This window comes from Odontomachus brunneus, unplaced genomic scaffold, assembly GCF_010583005.1.
Source record: "Odontomachus brunneus isolate Ranch 3 - 2012 unplaced genomic scaffold, Obru_v1 Obru_scaffold_065, whole genome shotgun sequence".
Taxonomy (NCBI): domain Eukaryota; kingdom Metazoa; phylum Arthropoda; class Insecta; order Hymenoptera; family Formicidae; genus Odontomachus; species Odontomachus brunneus.
The window spans coordinates 1,518,724-1,539,405 of NW_022639515.1; the positions used below are offsets into that span (position 1 = coordinate 1,518,724).

At 40.1% G+C, this 20,682-nt stretch overlaps 2 protein-coding genes across 3 annotated transcripts in view; one reads left to right on the top strand and one right to left on the bottom strand.

The window, feature by feature from the left end:
- Positions 1–20,682, bottom strand: part of LOC116846551 (syntaxin-8) — a 95,386-nt gene that overhangs the window by 27,307 nt on the left and 47,397 nt on the right. The window lies entirely within an intron of this gene.
- LOC116846546 overlaps positions 3,067–20,682 on the top strand; it is a 76,127-nt gene continuing 58,511 nt past the window's right edge. For both annotated transcript variants that reach the window (XM_032820517.1, XM_032820518.1), the window contains exon 1: positions 3,067–3,635. In XM_032820517.1, coding sequence (XP_032676408.1) covers positions 3,503–3,635 — 133 coding nt within the window. In that variant the 5' untranslated portion in view covers positions 3,067–3,502. The remainder of the gene's footprint in view (positions 3,636–20,682) is intronic.

The window sequence follows — 20,682 nt, forward strand, 5'->3', positions numbered from 1 at the left end:
ACATAACAACTGCGAGTCCAAAATGGCTGAAACTTCGGTGAGTAACTGTCAACAGATGAACAACGAAATTCACTAGCTTTTATTTACAAGTGCTGCTATCTTCACGTTGAGGTCGGAAACTTTTCAGACCACCCTCGTATTTTAACGCAGTCACGTCAAGTCGTCGAATTCCACGCGCTGCGAATTTGCGGCCGCTAATTTCATCACCGAGAAATCATCGCGTTACCACGCCGTTTACCTCGGCGGCCTCAATTAGCCCGCATAAAAACAATGCTCCCGCTCCGCTCTCCGCCCGAGTACGACGATTTTAATTGCTACTACGGCGCAATTACAGAGAAGAGAAATATCGCGCGGGCTTTTTCAGCGGGAGGAAGAGGAACACCTATACAAATTAGTGGGAAATGAGTCCCGGGATCTTCCCGCGCAAGGACCGCCGGCGACGCTTCGCGAGGACGGCGCCGCGACCACGCAGAGAGGACGCGGGAAGAAACGCGGGAAATAAGTGATGGAGATCGCGTCCTGTTTCCTGTGCGCGTCGCGGCGAGACAAAACGGAGAAACGTAGAGTCTGGAGAGGAGTAAAAAGGAGGAAGGAGCAGACGTGGAGGAGAAAAATCGTTCTCCCGTTTTTTCGCGGTGAAAATTCAATGAACTCGTGAGGGGAAAATCGCATGTCGCTCAGCACACAGCAGCCAAGAGTATCCTCGGGGACAACGCGGTGGAGGATCGCCAACGCGGAGATGATCGCGGCACGACATGATGCGTGAGGTGTTGTTTTCGTCCGGGAGAGTAACGAAGCTGTTTAGGTAGCGGCGGAATAAAATTATCGCGTGTCGTCCGCACGTGCGAGCAAGCGAACGCGGGGAGTCCGGAGGATGTTTGCACGCGAAGGATTACTCCGGCCATGCTGTACGCAGAGAGAGAGAGAGAGAGGGGGGGAGGGAGAGGGAGGGAGAGAAATGCCGGGCAAAAATGGAGGTGGCGGACTTTAACGTGTGGGAACACACAGCGCGCCGCGGATGCTAGGGAACGACGCAGCCGGAGGTGCAGAGGTGGGTTAGGTGAACCGAAGCAGCCGGAACAAAAGGCCCAATGCGCGCATCGGAAGGAATGCTACCTGCTGCTAGTGTGCCGAAAATACCATGCCGATACCCATCTGCGTGGTCCCCTCAGCTGCCCTTCCGCTCCCTCCATTTAAATTTATCCGAATTGCGATCAACCAGTTCTCCGCGCCCGTGGGCTATTTCTGCCTCGCCCTCGATCGAGCGCGAATTCGCCCCGCGCTCCTTCCTGCGCGTGTGCTGTTTGTATTTTTCATGAGTGAAATGTGTAATGTTGCACACGTAGTCCCGCGGAAATGCCGACTGCGCGTGTGCATTATTGTTTGTTGGGAATTTGGAAATGAGGTGGATAATTGTTTAATTGGCTCGTTATGCGATCAGCGCGGCTCGCGACGAATGATTTAATGATTTTTGTTCCTTTCACATCAGTGCTCGATTAGGATGAGTACGAATAGTCTGAGTGAGAATTGCAAAACACTGCGTCGCGCGTTGTCGCCGATAGCGCGCGATATCGCTCCCTCTGGAAGTTCGCTCATTATTCGCTGAGAACGTTGAAAATCTACGAGATTCTCAGTTCGCGATAAAGCTGAATGATAAGGCGATATTGTGATAGCGCCCAAGATTCAAAATTCGCGCTCGTATAAAACTGCGTGACACAAAAGTAACGAACAGATCGTGTAAGAATAAGAGACGGGAGACAGAGATCCGCGACACACGCACAGTTCAAAATCACGTGATACGGAATTCTAAAAAAAAAAATGAGTTTACAAATCGGCGCCGAATAATTTTCTGAATCAAAGATCAACACATATTAACCTACATGGAAAAAAAATTTAGTTGGATTAACTTTTATGTCAAGCATTTTTATATAAAACCAATTTTTTTTTTAATTTTATAATTGGAACTGGAAAACAATGAGCGAAAAAATTTTACAAAGTTTTGAAAAATACACGGAAAAAAAGGTTGAATTAACCAAATATCTGGTCGAATATGAACGATCCAGAAATTCCAATTGAAGTAACCCTAATTTTATTTAAGTTAACAAGATTTTTTACTTAAACAGAATTCAAGTTACTTTAATCGGAATTTCTGGATCGTTCATATTCGACCAGATATTTGGTTAATTCAACCAAATCTTTTTTTCCGTGTATTTTAATGTGTCCTAAATAAATGCCTAAATTGCCGTTTCGATATTGATAATAGCTTAGTAAAAATTAAATTCTTTTCATAAAAAGCACACATTTTGACTATTTGTTTATTTATAGTGATTATACAAATAAAAATTTACGGTTATCTTCTTTTTTTGCACTTTTTTGTGTTTTACACTAGAGATGAAAATGAAAACAAAAAACGGTACTTAACGTCAAGAAATTCGTTAAAATAATTAAAAATGTCTAATGAAATATGAACGAACTAGAATTCCGGTTGAAGTTACCAAAATTGAACAGCTGCAAGATTCTGGTTAACCAGAAATTTTGTTAACTCGAATAGAATTCTGGTTCGTTCATATTTCACTAGACTTTTCATTAATCCAACCAAATCTTTTTTCCCGTATGTAACACAACTCGGCACATGAGTCACCTGACTCATGTAGCGGTTACTTTATATCTATGGAAATTAAATTTCTTGAAAACGTTCCCCAATTAACGGCCGGTGTTGTAAGTCGGACACGAGACGGGGAAGGAAGAGAGGAGCGAACGACGTGAAAAGGAGGAGAAGGAATAAGAGACGCGGATGGCGAAGGAAAAGGAGAATGAAGAGGCGAGGAGGAGGAGGAAGAGAAGGAGAAGAGGAGGAAGAGGAGAGGAAGAGGAGGAGGAGAAGACTCGCGGCAGCAGGAGAAGGTGGAGGAAGAAGACGGAAAAGAAGAAGAGGAGGAGGAAGAAGACGATGGAGAAGAGAGCCAGGTCGAGGTAAAAGAGAGGCGTGCGGAGGAGAGCGAGGTGAGGCGAGGTGAGACGAGGCGGCGAGGTGGTCCGAGTTGGGTAAGGTGAGGGCTCCTACGGGTAAGTACCACTCACTTCATTGACTCGTGCGTACGCCCGCACGCCTGTCAGTCCATCCTCACTCACTCGATCCTCACTCACTCGCCTGGTCGCCGCGGACATTCGCGAGCGAGCTGAGAGAGGAGTACTCGGTACACACACCTTCAAATCGCCCGGAGCCGCCGGACTTTAGAGGTCCCGAGGTCGCAGGCCGCCAGCGGGCCGTTGCAGGCAGCGCGTGACCTCCGGCGGAAGGTCACCTACGCTCTCGTCTCTTTCTCTCTTTTTCTCTCTCTTCCTCTCTCTCTTTCTTTCTCTCTATCCCGCGGACGGTATCGGGCGCTGATTTATCGATTGTTTCGATTCCCCGGACCTCGCCTCGGCGACGATCAGTGCTTGTGGACCCTTCGCCGTCGGTGAACAGAGCTCCTCGGTCGGCGCCGGGACCAAGAGGAGGATGACCTTGGCGCGCGTCGTTAGGATCCCGGTGGTCCTCGTGCTGCCGTCGCTCCTGCTGCCGCTGCTGCTGCTGCTGATGTTCGTCGCGGACGGTTCGTGGGCGCATGTTTATCCCCGCGAGATCAAGCCAGGTGAGCGCTGTGCGCGAGACAGACGCGTGTTTTTAACTCATTAGAAAGCCGTGCCGGACGATCGTGGCCGTCGTTATCCTTTTTGCGATTGAGAACTTCTCTTATCGAGGCGTTCGGAGCGGATCGAGAGGAGAGAGAGAAAAAGAGAGACGGAAAAAGAAAGAGAGAGAGAATTTGCAAATGAAAGCCAACTTAATATTTCTTAAGTGAAAATGATCCGACTCTGGGCGTCTCAATTAACATCAGCTATTATCCTGATGTTTAACATTATTGGCAATATCATAGCGAGTACCTCTATGGCAAAATATGTGCGTTGATTAGAGAAACACGCTTGAAATATTTAGGAGGACGATGCGATTTTCCTCAAAAGACTTAGAAAATGACATGTTTTGATGGGCCAGAAACGAAAAGAGTTTGGTTGGATCAACCAATCGCTGGTGAAGCAATTTCGGTCGGAGTGATCAAGATTTCTAATGAACTTAAACAAAATTCTGGTGATCTCAATTGGAATTACTGAATCGTTCATATTTCACCAGAAGTTGCTTTGTTCGACCAGGCTTTTCATGTAAATATCTACATATTAAGATATGAAATGTAAAGTAACACATATGGGAAAGATAAAGTAATTTTATTACAATAAAATTCACGTTGCACTTCTCGTCCTCGCTGGACATTGCGACTGACAACGTCGCGTCTATAAATTCCGTATCGCCGTCACATAGATACTATTATATTTGAGAAGACCGTGAGTCTTGCGCGATATTTTTTCCCATGTGTCGTGAGAGCAGCCTTTCTTAAGAACTATTGTTTTCGATCGGCAGAGAGAGAGAGAGAGAGAGAGAGAGAGAGAGAGAGAGAGAGAGAGAGAGAGAGAGAGATCTATGGATCGTCTCTTACGCAACTGTAGGGCCCAGGGTTAATGGACGACGAGCACAGCGCAGTTTCTATCGAATCACGGCCGATCATGAGCATCGTTTATCATCCGGCCGAGAAGTAATGCGCCGCTTAAAAAGAGGAAAGGAACAACGAGAAAATCTCTTTGTTACTGTATAATGATATTAATAAATTTATGCCGTTCGTTCACACTAATGATGTCAATCTATACGATCGCGCTATTTTAAATTTCCAATTTTTAATTCTGCAAAAGTTGCCGTCAGCGTATTTGTTCTACAATTTATCATGTTTTACAAAAACAATTGTCGTTGTTTTCATCGAAGTTTTCACAACATGCAACGTTTCTATTATTATTTTAAAACACGCACGAACACATCTCTCTCTCTCTGTCTCTCTTTCTCTCTCTCGCCTAAAAAACATTTCGTCCGATTTAATTACGACCTTCGCTTACCTTTAAAGTAAGTAACGTTCGAAATTGCACCGCGTTCATTTTCGTCCTGTGGCTTTGATTAATCGCACCGTCCGTGAGTAGACGGATTTTCCTGGATTCTCACCGGTCGCGGTCGCCCGGCGGATTTCCATCCTTGTTCGGCTTTTTCCCGCCTTATATCTATTATCTCGCGTCACTTTAGCGGTCTCGGGACCCGTTCCCTTTCTCTTCATGGTCGACCTTCCATCGTAAAAAAAGAGAAAAGTGCGATCGGTAGCGTACCACCATTTTTACAGCAACGTTTTCTTCGGTGTTGTTTAATTACTGTCACGAAGAAGACGCTTCTTCGCGTTTATCACGAAAATTGCGTGATTAAATCGGGGAAAATAATTCAACGCTATAAAAGAACGGAGCAAAAATAAAATCGTTATTTCTTTATCGGGATTTTTTACATTATGTCTTGAAAATACAGAAGTAAATCCATATCTTATGATATTTAATTACTAAAACTTCTTTTAAATATAAAGATGAAAATTATATAATTTACATAAAGAGAATATATTTTTCATAGTTTTTTTTTTTTATATAAATTCTTTTTGATTTTACTGTTTCTAATAATATAGGAATAGATCTATCTATTGTCTGTGACAATATTGAGGTTTATCTTATTAAAGGGAAAGGGGACATGGTTTCAATTAATTGAATTTTAAATCATTATATGAATGATAGAAAATCTGTCAATAGTATATTTCACTTTCTACACGTAAAGAAATTTAGTTGGATTAACCAAATGTCTGGTGAAATATGAACGAACCAAAATTCTATTTAAAGTTACCAAGATTCAAGTTATCAAGATTCGAGTTAACCAAACAAGATTTCTAGTCAATTAGAACTTGCAACTGTTTAAGTCGAACAACCGAAGAATTCTGTTCAAGGACTCTTGTCTGAACAGAATCCTGATAACCTCCAACCGAAATTCTAGTTTACTCATGTTTTACCAGACGTTTCATTAATTCCACTAAATCTTTTCTCGTGTAGAATATAAATAGCACACACGAGATGAAAGTCAATTGCTGCAGAATAGTCTGCAAACCTAGTCTGTTCCTCGGTCACAAAATTCTACGATAAATTTTGCTGCAAAATTCTCTCCGAATAATAATTAATAATAATAATTAATAATAATAATTAATAATAATAATTAATAATTAATAATTAATAATTAATAATAATAATAATTAATAATAATAATAATTAATAATAATAATTAGCAATCGCGCATATTCAATCGCGAGAAGTAACAGTTCGCGAAATTTCTCTGACATTTTGTCGTCTCACGTGACGTAAGGGATTATTTCATTTGTTAGATAGGAGTTGGAAAATTTGATAAAACTTATTGTTAGGCGCACACATAGAGGTTAAAACATGCTGCACGATAGTCAAAGCCAATGCTTCCGGCAAGCATTGTCTAAGGCTCTCTCGGATTACTTGCACCAGCTCCTTCGCCCGTTCCTCTTTCGTTCTTTTATCCATTATGTCGCTTGTCACTCTCGAGATCGGGATCCGACTTTCTCTATCCGATCTTCGCGGACTTGCTTCGCGCCAGCTCTCTCTTTCTTTCTCTCTTTCTCGCGGACGCAACCGCCTAAGTGATTCCTCCCTTTCTTTCCATTCTACCGCTCGCCTCGTGCCGAATGGATCTTACATGGACATCCGAGCTTGACTCCGGCCTCTCTATATATCATCCCTCTTGGAAAATTCCCCTCTTCCCTCCGTCTCCCCGCTGTCCGTTATACCGGTGCCAGATCCTCGATATCTCGCGCGGAGTCTCTTGGCAAGATGAAACAGTATTGATACAACGCCATTACCGTGCTGTGCCAAAACGTCTGGCTCATCTCGCGCCATGACGGAGGAGAATCATAAGCGATCCTTAGTTGCGAGAGCTGGCAGCCTGCTGTCTCGGATGGAAAATGCTCGTCGGATTGCGTAGCGCGGAAGAGAATACGCGCCTCTCTCGCGTTGCCCCGTCAGTACTTCTTTCCCCCCGTCATCCTAGCTATGGAGATTCTCTAATTCTTAACGTTAGATCGTACGCGCGCCTTTTTACCGCGAAAAGTTGTTATAACGGGTCGCATGCGTGTAGCCGCATCGCGTCGCTTATTCAAACTCCCGCGGGCTTTGGCGGATGTGTTTTGCTGCGCACGTGCCTCTCGAGGCGAGTGAATGCGCTGCGTTTACTGGCATTTTGGGGGGAGTCGTCGAAATCATACCTCATCGATCATACCTGATCCTTTTTTCTGACGCTTATAACACACGCACAGAATAAAATGTAACTTGAAATTTTTTATTTATATTTCTCATTGCTGGCTTATTTCTCGTTTTTACTGTTAAATGTCATTCACTTTCAACAATAATAAAGAGATTGATGAAGTGCGATTTAAGAGATTGGTATAATTTCGGCAACTCGCCCCTATAGAGTACAGCGGGGTAATTTGGATAATATTAATAATTGTCGCGTTTGCGACAATTTCAGAAAAATATAAGACGCCATGTTTTATATTTGAGATTAACAGTAAAGAAGATACTGTGGTCTACATATTCATATAAGTTTCAAAGAATATTTGTCAATCTGAAGGTCTGTAGAATATTTTATATTAAGTAAAGTATGTAGAGAACTTGTTACTGCAGTTTATAAAAATATATTCTGCTAGTTTTATCAAAAACTTGTATAAAATCTACGTAAAAGCTATGATAACAATATTACCTAAAAATGTTTCTCGCATGTATTAGCGATCACCACGTCGACTAATGGCGCATTTTGTTGAGTTATATTATTGTAATATTATATTACAATATTTTTATATCGGCGTACGGGGTAAATTGGATACATTTTTATGAAGCAATTTGGATGACGCACTCAGTTCCCTAATATGTATATTTCAACTTAAGACACATTTCGTTATTTTAAAAGATGAGACATTATGAAAAAAGGATACTCGACTAAATTGGAACAAAAAAACAATGAGGCAATGGTATCATGAGCAATGCGTTGGAGCCAAAGGGAAAAACAATTTATTTGTGGTTTCGTATATAAATTTTTTATGTAACGCTAACATGATTATTTTTTTTTCTCTTATTAATTGTCTTAATTTTTGTTTAATTTTCTTTGAAAAGAGCAATTTAATATAAAAAACACAATAGATAAATATAATGTTTTGCTTTTATTATAATATTATAATATTCATTATAATTAATATGTTAATTATTATGTTAATGTAATTATAATTATAATGTTAATTTTAGTTAATGTTAGTTTATTTATGTTCGTTGTATTTAAAATATATGGGAATAACATGATTGATTTGACTTTTTAATTTGTATTCAATTTTATTACACGTTTTTCTAATTTATATTCAATTTGACCTGAAAAGTATAATAAAATGTTCAAAAAACATAAATTTTAAATATATGATTTGGTTTTTGTTATAATATTAATGCTCATTTTTAATGTTACTCAAATTACCTCTTAAAGTATCTGAATTGCCCCTCAAAATTGATCTTCATTAAAATTGTAAGAGTAAATTGGATAATGGCATTACGTCTCAAGATTTAAAGAGTAATTTCTCATATATTGGTTAAATACTCTTTAGACATGTGAGTTTCTTGCTACATATTCAATATAAGAGTAAAATTATTTCTCGAGAAATTGTTCAAAAAGTTTGAAATTATCCAAATTACCCCACTTTATCCTATATGGAAAAAACAATTCTGTTGGTGCAACCGAATTTTCGGTTGCTCAGGGATCAGGCGAAATCTCGGCTGTAGGAACAAAAGAATTCCTTTATGAGGCTTCTGTATAGTCAATTGTTCTCAGTTGTCTCAACCGAGTTCTAATGTCGTTGAATGTTCAGACGAATATTTTCGATTGCGACAACAGAAATATTAATTTTCATAACAGAGATATCGCTTCTAATCACCTAATTTTCAGTTAGTTCCTATTTGGTTGTACCAACTGAAATTTTTTTTGCGTGTATGCATTTCGGTTCACGTATTCCCGCTGTAAGGCACAGAAACTATCTGTAGGTCACTATTACAATAAAATTTCATATTTTTTACGCACCCTTTCGCTCGATTTTAATCGCACACGAGTGGACTTGCTGTAATTTCAAAGTCTCGCGTATGCAATGTGTGTAATGATTATCGAGTATACTGACACACGCATATGTGACAATCATAACAAAATCCGATAACGCTAATGCCGCGCGAGATACACGAGCAGCCGAAAATATAATTGAAGTTGAATTTCAGTCGCATTTGAAACAAATTCGAATTCTTTTTCGCGGGATATTCCCTCGAGAAATAAATCCCGCTTGATATTTCACGTGTGAGTGTTTTAACTAGTAGTGATCAACCATCCCGAATTTTGTGTGACATTCCGATTTTCGCTTCTCTATGAAGCGTCCCGAAAGAACCGTAGACGGGACGTAATTTTTGTCCAAATTTACTACACAATGTAAAAGAAATAATATAAAATTTTATCGTTACATATTATATTTATGTGTGATGAGAGAAAAAAGGCGTATTTTACATTGATTTTCCATTGCTTTTATATTCCGTTGGTGATTATTCTTTGATTTCGTTTTCAGAATTTGATCAGTCCAATTTTTTTAGACTAATCATTTATATCGGAAAAAAATAGTAGAAGAGGCTATGTTCTATTGATTGTCTGATGTTAACTTAATAATGAATGAATATTTTATTTATTTGCTTAGGTGTGTATCTATTTATTCGATCACTATCTATTTTAAAAATCAATATGTCCGGATATATTTACATATGTACAATAATCAAGAAAAGGCATGCATATACGTTAATATCACAAAATACTTTGTAATCTGATATACCACACGTAATGAAAAACCTGTTTTTTTTTGTTGTGTCCCGAATTTTTAAGGTCGATATCCCGAAATCGGCTAATCGAGAATCGGTCACTCTAGTTTCAACCGCCGCGATGACGTTGTGTTGTCGATGAACTATATCCGTGACGTGACAACGATACGGAATATGCCTTGTTGACAAAAGCAGCTATTATCGCGCGACAAGAAACACGGCGCGTAAGTACCGGTGAATAGGTGCAATGACGGAGGGAGCCATGATCTTAGAGCGGCCATCTATCACTCGGGGAAACTGTGCGAACTACCCCAACGTCACGTTCGTTCCGATCGTGTCTGTTAGAAAATGATAAATCTCCCGACGTCGGCGCGGGATCATCGCGAGGCGCGGGTCGCCAAACTCGATCCGACGCTTGCGTCTCGCGAGCGCCCTGCCAATAATCGAAGCGTGTTGCACGGAACGTTGCTGTCATTTGTCACATGCCGATCGTGAGATAACTTTTACCGACAGCGGCGCGCAGCCACGCGTCTCCAGTTTTCCTGGTCATCTGCCATCTTGGAAAACTCTGGGAATAAAGACGACAACGACGACGATGCCGCCGCAGTTGTCGTTGTCATTGTTAAATGACGTCCCGCCTTGGCGTTTCGGGTAACTTTTGGCCGCGTCGCGTCGCGCTTCGATATGAGAACTGTCCCGGTTTATTGGATGTCGCATATGTGGCCAAACAGCTGCTCTAACATCATATATCTCTCACCTCTTCTCTCCCTTTCTCTCCTTCTTTCTCTGACTCTCTGACTCTCTTACGCTTTGATTTTTTCATTTCCTAATTCTTTCATTCTCTAATTCTGTCATTTTCTGACTTTCTCACTCTCTGACTTTCTCTCTGTCTTTCTCTCTCTTTGCCCATCTGTCTTTCCCGTTCCTAAGTGGAAAAAGTGAACGCGATCGTTCAATGTTGCTGGTCGGAGGTGCGATTGGACGGATTTCGCGTCATCGGTTATCGCGGGGAAACAAGTTACACACACCGGTGAGAATCAATTTTCTCCGTTGAAAAAGTAACGCAAATAATATAAAAATACATTGATATTTTCATTGTTCGAATTTCATACCGGCGGTGACTTTTTTCGCGACCGTTCCTGCGTAAAAATTAATTCTTGCGAAAAACGTAATTCCTCGCGTTCGTGTAAAAATATACATGTGCGTCAGCGATATGGCATTTGGGGGAGTACTATTTTTTTAATAATTCGTTTAAATCCGCTTCGATTTTATTGCGGCATCGCGCCATTGTCGTCGCGGGTAACACCGCGCGGAGAAAGGGCCGCAAAAATCTAAAGGAACAATTCGCGAAATATCCCCTCCCTCTCCCTCCTCTCTCGCCCCGCTCGTCTTGAGGCTTTTCAATTTCGTCGCGGAAGTACATTACGAACAGGGCGCGTGAAAAATGCATCGGCGCCGGGAAACAGCGCGGCGTATCAATGGTGCCTCGCAATTTCCCTCGTGTTTAATCCGGCGCAACAGTAATTACGCCGACGGGGAGCGCCGCTACGAACAGTCGGGCATAAATAACGAAAAACATTAAGATAAATAACGTTTCGATCACAGTGGCGACACGCGACGTGATTGCGTGATAAATTACTTATAGCCTTCGATGTTTGCCCGCAATGGCAAATGAATTCAACATCGGAGTACCTCCAGTGAAATAACAGCGATTCAGTTATCCAGCTCCTGTTTATTATCTACCCTTTCTCTTTCCCGGAGTTTACTTCGTTCTCCCCACGTCGCCGGCCTTTAATAAAGCATCGCGTGCTTCCCTACGGCGATTTAATACAAACATCTCGGAATATCATACGCACTAGCGTGTATCCGCGCGTGTGACGTCCGAAAATATTCCCTGTAATCGTGAAATTATTCTCTTAGCAAGCTACTGCTTCAGCGACGATCCTAGGAGTAATTATAGAAACAGACACTCGTCGTGAATTATCCATGATTGTTGTGTGCGCGAAAAAAATGACGTCGAATCAATAAAACTGATCAACAATGCTGTAGTTGGAATAAATCAATAGAACTGATCAACAACGCTGTAGTTGGAATAAATCTTCTTGATTCAATGGCGATGTTATTGAAACTAATATTCGAGCTATTATATTGCTATTAAATCAAGATTTATCTCAATTGGCGCTGTTGACCAATTCTATTTATTCAATAGCATTTTTTTCGTGTAATAATCCTGCAATTATTCTGTAATTTACGATTATCTACGCGATGTTTCGTTACGATGATCATCCGGAAATTTTCTGTCGGGTTGAGCTGAAAATCGTCTCACCCATTGAGTACACGAAAAGAAAGCTCAATTCATGCAACTGGATCGGGACTACATGAAAATTCGGCGATGTGAAATGATATTTCTCTGGTTAGTGTCGGTCTACAACCTAGCTTTAAGCCTTAAGCAACTGACCAACCACAATCAATTATTCTCCTTACGTCTCAAGAATAATCGATTGTGATTGATCAGTTGCTTACGACTTACAGCTTGAAGCGAGGTTGTAGGCTCACACTTACACAGCAACCGGAAATACACGTCTGAACATTCGGAACAATTAAGATTTGTTTGCAATAACTGAGAATATTTGATTGAGTAGAAATCTCCTATAGGAATCTTTCCGTTGCCACAATCTAGTTTTCTATCTGCACTGAGAGAAAGACACTTGGCAAATTTATTTGTGGGATATAAAGTTTACTTCCGTGAAATGAATTTTATTTCACCGAATTAAATCCCACAAAAATAAATTTGCTGGCATCTTTCTTTCTTAGTGTAACGTATTCGTTATATCAATTTATATAAGCACTTAATACACAGTAATAATAATTAAACCCTCCGGAAGGAATTTGTGAATAATTATCTTCACGCACCGACAATAATAACTCAAGGATGATCGATGTCACGGCATTTACGCACGTGGCGGAGAAATCAGTTCGAATTCCGCTGGCAAATCCGTCATGTAAGATTGATGCGTGCCTTTGCATGCGTTGCATATTCCCTCCCGATACGTCTTTTAAGCACGCTATTGACAACGTCGTCGATCGTGGCATACGTTCGCCGTAAAGCCGGGCAATTTCTCCGTGCCGCGGTCACCTGGTATGCGCTCGATGTCCACCCTAATTACCCGTACTGAGAAAACATAATAATGCCACGGACCAGAGGATCGGCCTGGAAAAACTAGTACAAAGTATTTCCCGGCGAGCGAGCGAGCGCGCGCGCATTGGCCGGCTCTCGCGTGCAGGAGCGGATTGCCTGAGAAATTGTTATCTGTCGCGGGAAATTTGTATACGACATGTGTAAATGCGGAAAGAAAAAAGGAAAGGGAAAGCGCCAGAGAGTTTGGACGAGACGATTTTAAACGATCGTATATTTGTGTTTAGAGACGTCGTGTTTTTTTGTTTGAGATGATAGTACCAATACCTAAACACTGATAACACCAATAATGTCTGAACATTAACCTGATGCTGAGTATTTTTATTGTTTTGGTCTAAATACGACTATTTAATATGAAAGAATATACCATATATTCTTATAAGAATACACATATATTCTATGTTGAGAGTTTAAACGTTCGTATTTAAAGACCAGAACAAGAGTACCCAGAGTTAGGTGCCGGTATTATTAATGTCTAGTTTTGCGGTACTTTTACTTTAAATACCACAAATGAATATACACTGATCTCGAAATGGACATTGTCTAATTCGAAGCTCGACACCGTGAAATCGCGAAAGGATCGATTCTTTTAATTAGTCGCCGAGTCGAGATCGCCGAGTGCTGCGAGAAATATATTCTCGGCGCTTTTACACTGAGAGAAAAGACTGATAACTATAACAAACTGCATTTAATTACAGAAATTCATTAAATCCTTAGTAACTAATACTAAATGTTATAATAATTACCAAATATTTAATAGATCGGGAGTATGACGTAATTGCATTCACAGTAACATTAATTAAATAATTTAGTAATAGTTACTTAATGTTAAATATTTAATATGAAATATATTACAGTTATGAGCAGATATTTGATAATTGTGAAATTGTTATATCCCATGTAATAAAAAATTCAGTAGATACGAGTTCTATTTTGTTACCAGTATGTTTTGTTGCAGCACAACGAAAAATTCATTCATTTGCAGCTATTATATCGTTTCAATATCTATTATTACAGATGGTTGGTTGAATCTACCAAAAATTTTGTAACTACTACAAAATTGCTTATTTTGCTCAACTATTCAATAAGTTTTATTTACCAAATATATTCTGGAAGCAAATAAATTTTACTTCTGTCAAATAAATAATTTATTTTACAGAACTAAATTAATTAATAAGTATTGCCATAGCTTTGGCCCGCTATATTTACGTCTACCATTTAGTAATAGTAACCAAATTTTGATAATATTTACTAAATTCTTTTCTCAGTGTAGAACTAGAATTCAGTCTCATCGCGAAACTGTCGAAACGGAACTCTCGGTGCTCATGGAAAGAAAATCGCGGCTATCCCAACCCTGGCCGAGAGGGTCATCAGGGTTGCACCGGTCCGAGACTCACGGTCAATCCGCTCCTGCTCGTTTGTGGTGAATGAGTTTCTTCTGGTCCTCGTCTGACTAAATGTCGGCACACGGCAGGCTGCCATAGGCGTCGATGGTTGAGAACTCACCTCCGGTACTTGCACTCGGTAATGTTTGGTGGCAGCTTGCCGGGTTACTTCAAGGAGTAATTGCCCGTAATTGCGCGTCCTAAGGTGTAATGCACTTTGAGTTATTACATGTCGTGGCTGTTGCCGTTGCTGCTGTTACTGCTGTTGTTGCGAGAGGCGAGGTGATTGAACTATCGTGGCAAGCAGTTATAGCGGCCAGCATACAGTAAGGAGCAAACGCGACAAATTGAGATCAAGATGCGAGATTACGACGCACACGATAATTTCTCGAGCGGTTCGAGGTTCACCCTCGAGGTCCTTTGAGCGCGAAAATAACACGCGCACGCACGCGCTTGTCGCTTTTTAAGATTGCAAAATTCCACACTGCAACTTCCGAAAGAGAGACGCAGATAAAATGAAGGATTTTTTAAAAAGTGGACCAAGCATTAGTCGCGCTTGCTGCCGTCGCGATATTAAGATTAGTTAAATCTACCAGGTGTTGGATTTTAAGGCAACCGTACGCCTCTCTGCGCTTTATTATGTCGCAGTAATAATCAGCCGTCGATTGATGCGCCGCACAACTTGTATACGCCCATCTTTTCGCACCGACTGACGCCCTTCTTCTCACTTTCGTGCGATTCCCGTTTTCATCTTTCGCATGACGATGGAAAAGTTATATGAATAAAGAAGTAAAGTAATACTGTGTACTGTAATACAAGCGTAATTAATATTACATCACGTATACATACGCGCGCGTCATTATAATTTCGCGCAAATAATAACGGAGATGATCGTCGCGCTTTGCGCGCACTGAAACCGCAACCAGTGATTGCGAAAACAACGTTGTCCGATGATTTCACGAAGCCGCGTCGCGCCCGTTTCTCTCCGTGTATCCTTTTGTATAGCGGATACGTCGCCGGAATTTTTGTAATGTCTATTGACAACAGGTGGGATTCGTCCTGGTGATCGCTTCGACGGGTCGTCTCTCTCTTTCCGCGTCTCTCCTTTCTCTTTTTATAAAAGATTACATTGGCTTAAGATTGATCGACAGAGACGATATTTTGTCTTCTCTGTCTCCTGTTCAACATTATACGTACATCACAGCCAACTCTCTTACATGAAAAGTCAATCTCTCACACAATTATCAGCAGACACATCAGGCTCGCTCGTGATCTGCTCGGGATACCATGTCGGAGCTTTATAAGCGTTTCTATACGCGGAGAGAATTTTGTAACATTTTGGACATTACTATAGAATTTTGTAACCGGCGAATAGATCGACATCCTGTAATAATTCACTCTATTCTTTCATTTCATATGCTACTTATATTTTAGGAATTAAAGTGTGAACTATATTAAAACACTTGCTATATTTCCAGCGAAACTTTACTGTGTTTCACAACAAGAAAGACCTTATTGATAATATTCCTGAACGAGAGAAAACATAGTGAAATTGAAAAGAATTCATACGAAACAAAAACTTTCCGCGTGCACAGTCACTACTGCAACCGTAATTTGGAATAACGTAGCCACAAATATTCGAACTGCTACATTAAGCAGGGAGATTCACAATTCAAAGAATTGTTATATTCATATCTACACTGAAAAAAAGATTTGATAATAACCATGAAGCATGGATAATAATTACCAGAGATATTTTGATAAAGTAGTTTCAACTAAATAGGTGAGAATGTGATTAATATATATTTGATGAGTATTAATAAATAATCTTAATAAGCCTCAGTATCTGTTGCTAAAATTTAATGACTATTACCAATGAAGTACGTATCACTAAACAATTTGTTAAATGAAACCATATATGTGTTTACTCAGCACATTGTAGATAATTACACGAAATGTAACCGAACGCTTTGATAACGGTCAAACCGTTTAGTAATTATTACCAAATTATTTGGCATTATATTATACTAAATATCCCAATAAATTGGTTCAACCAAATGAAAGAATTTGTTTTATTAATATCATTTTTTAATTGTACTGCCAAACGATTGGCAACTACTACCGTATTTCACATTAATTACCAAATATTGCCCTGAAACTAAACGGATTGATTAACTACTACTAGATCTTTCTTTCAGGGTATTGCAATCTAGTTAAGCACGGCATATAATAATCATGTCGTATACCGACATAGCCTTATCTGTGTGTTACGTTTTCAGATTGCTCTGACAACATTGTGTTTCGAGAGGACTAGTACCAATTCAATTTAATGTTAAAGAAATTGTACCATTCTTACTTAGCGCTCGAGAGGATGATCTCATTCCAGAACGCTAAATAAATGATGCTCTCTGCCTCTTCGTCCCTCTCTCTCTTTCTCGATAGCGACGGCCCCGAAAGCTTTCGTTGAAAGCACGCGCGCGCCTTCGTTCCTCATGACCGGATGAATATCTCGCTCTAAGGCTGCGTTCGTTTTGGGCGATTACGCGCTGTAAGCGTCATCCTATCTTTATCGCTCATTACATGCGGGAAGAAGATATTGGGAGGGTGCATTAATTTTAAAGGATTTTTTTAAAGAGATGGTGTAACTAATACTATATCGCATCGAGTCATATTGTTGTTACCTTCATGTCAAAGCACCATCATGTGGCTTTAGTTTTCAGTATGTGTCATTTTGCCGAAGTATAAGCAGCATTATTTTTTTGAGCATTGAATATGTCGAATTTTGTGCCAACAAAACGCAATTTGCGGGAAACTTTGCTTTTTTGCTTCCATTTGAAAAAAAGTGCTGCTGAAAGTCAACGAATGCTGTCAGAAGCTTGGTGATTATACTCCATCGATTTCAACATGTGAGTACTGGTTTCGAGATTTTGACACGGAAGACAAGGAACAGCCGAAAAAGTTTGATGAGGAAGTGGAAGCTTTACTCGATCAAGACTCGAGTCAAACGCAAGAAGAACTTGCAGAATCATTAAATGTTGATCGATCAACGATTTCCAGACGTTTGAAGGCCATTGGAATGATTCAAAAGCAAGGAAATTGGGTGCCGTACGAGTTGAAGCCGAGGGACGTCGAAAGGTGCAAAATGACCTGTGAATTGTTGCTTCAAAGACACAGAAGAAACAGTTTTTTGCATCGTATCGTGACGGGTGATGAAAAATGGATACGCTACGATAATCCGAAGCGCAAAAAATCATGATGCAGGCCAGGCGAACCATCAACATCGACAGCAAAGCCGAATATTCATGGCGCCAAGCTCATGCTCTGTATTTGATGGGATCAGCTGGGTGTAGTGTATTATGAGCTGCTCCAACCCAACGAAACCATCGCTGGGGAACGCTACCAACAATTGATGCAATTGATGCAATTGAGCTGAGAATTGAAGCAAAAACGGCCAGATTACGCGAAAAGACACGACAAAGTGATTTTCCAGCACGACAACGCTCGGCCACATGTTGCGAAACCGGTCAAGGAAACGTTAGAAGCGCTTAACTGGGATGTCCTACCACACCCGCCGTATTCTCCAGATATTGCTCCTTCCGATTACCACCTATTTCGATCGATGACTCATGGCCTGTCTGAGCAGCGCTTCCATTCTTATGAGGATACCAAAATGGGTCGATTCGTGGATAGCCTCAAAAGATATGTTGTTCTTTCGACGTGGAATCCACCTATTACCAGAAAGATGGGAAAAAGTAGTGGCTAACGATGGACAATATTTTAAATGATCAATTTGTAACCATTTTTTCACAATAAAGCCGTATTTTTACCAAAAAATCCCTTAAAATTAATGTACACTCCCAATAAAATGATGCTTACAGCGCATAAGCGCCCAAAACGAACGCAGCCTAAGTTTCGGCATGTTTGCGGCTCGGCCGATCCTGGATTTCGCGTTTCAATAGTTGCGCGCGCGCAACTATTACGTGTGCGCGTCGTTCATTCGTAATTTACCGCGCGATGCAATAACGCACGGTGCGTCATTGTAACGGAGACTCCGGTGAGATACAATGAAAATTCATAGCAATCTCGCATCGACATTATTGAAATCACGGCATTGCTCTTTCTTCCTCCCTCCCAGCCTCGTGGAAGGATACGCCGCTCTTTTCCGGAGAAAAGAATACGTTTCCCTCCGGTAACCGGAATGGAAATGCTAGAATCACGTTAGTGGAAATTTTACGGGCACGCCTTCGAAGAAGAGTGTATATAACGTCGGCTGAATATTCATAAAGTCTTCGCTTACATTGTTTACCCGGCTCATTGTAATGGAAAGAATTCCGCGGCGGTTGCCTAACCTTTTGCTCGCCGGACCGGAATTTTTGTTCAATATTCATAATGACTTAATAAGGGACGACGCTTATTCTTCCACGGCCGAGAGGGAATTATGTAATTTCTGGAAAGGGGGCGTGGGCAGCGAATTTGTTTATGCAATTCCCAGCTGCTATTCTTGTCCTCGGCAACGGCTGTCGTACAGACACGATTAAAGTATTCTTCTCTCTCGTTTAGTATTATAATCATTATCTCTCTCACTAAATTGTGTTAATTAAAATTACGTGACTGTTTCAATCACGTAATTTTAGTAGACAAAGTTGCAAATATTATCTATTCACATTTTTTTTTATTAATGAACATTTCTTGTGAGTTTTGCGAGCGATAACGTCCTTGCTGGATTATAACTCCAAATGGTTCTAATCGGATAATTTTCATCGTGCCAGAATAGTATTTTCTACACGCTGTGCGCGCGCGCGAGATAATGCAACGCACGTAGCGCACGTACGTAAAATCGTTGTAGCCTGCTTAGTGCGTCAATACACGGACGCAAAGTAGTTTTACAGTTGCTCCCACGTTAATTACTCTTCTTCGCGGAAAATAGTCAACTGGGTTAGGCGATCGACCTGGAACGCGATGGCCGACGGATTTATTTGATGTCACATCGAAGCATGTCGCATTATTTGCGAGAGACTCTAAACGTTCTCTGCCTTCTCTCTCTCTTTCTCATTAATCAATTGGTCCTGAAATTATTTTAACCTTTTGCACTCGAAAGTGCAGCTATACTCGATAACATTTCATTCCAGCAGTTCGGCCATGTCGCACTATATATTCGATTGTTCCTGATATTTTATTATACATATTGACGTGCTACAACAAAATCACGCGTTTCCTTTCCGGAATCGGAAATATTTTATTTCCTTTCCGGAATCGGAAATATTTTATTTCCCTATCGTGTTTTGTTAAGACGAAATGTTGAATTTTGTACAGAGCGCGCAAAGGATTAAATAATAATTGTTGTTTCTGGAATTCTTTTCATTGTCTTTTTTGTACTTTTTATGATTTTAATTTTTCTCTCTCTTATATTTTGTTGCTTTTTCTATACCAAGATATATATATCCAAGTAAAAAACAAACTAAACAATCCGCACGAATATATAGTAATGATATTAATTTCTAATGTGACAAGAGAGCTAGATACACTGAGAGACAAAATATTTAAAAAATAAGTAATATTTATTCTGTGAATATACTAATAAAATATATTTATTTTTACACCAATATAAAATATTTTTTACATAAAAAAATACATTTTTTTAAAACCTCAATTTTCCATAAAAAAGTGATTATTTACTTTATTTAAACAAAAAAATTAGATTTAAGTAAATATATTATTAGTATTCTTATTTATCAGATATTTTTTCTTTTAGTGTAGACAAATGCATTTATTGTCATTTTAGAGCTTCGCTCTTTAGAAACGTTTACAAGAAAAGAAGGTGGAAGGAGAAACTTAATTCTTCAGTGATTCCATAATACCTTTGATAACAGAGTGATTTTTTTATCAGACATAATATGCGAATGTGAAACATATAGTTTAACCCTTTAAGGCGCATAATTCATGGAACATTCTAGTAACTATTTTTAAATGAAATATTGTCAAAAACACTCTAAATAGCACATTTATAAGGTTTTAACTGCCCGATCCTAAGTGGTCCCTATTGGTACAAGTGATACTTAAAACGTTAATTACGTGTGCGTGTGTGTATGCATGCACCACAAACAGACATACGCATACGTATTAAACCCGCGATATTTTAGTGAAGCTCGGGGGAATGTGGCCCTTAGTAACAATTAATGCCGATCGTAAGTTGTATACACACGCGAGAGAAGATAGGCCGCGTTTAACATGCAAATAACTGTGTTCTTCGGATCT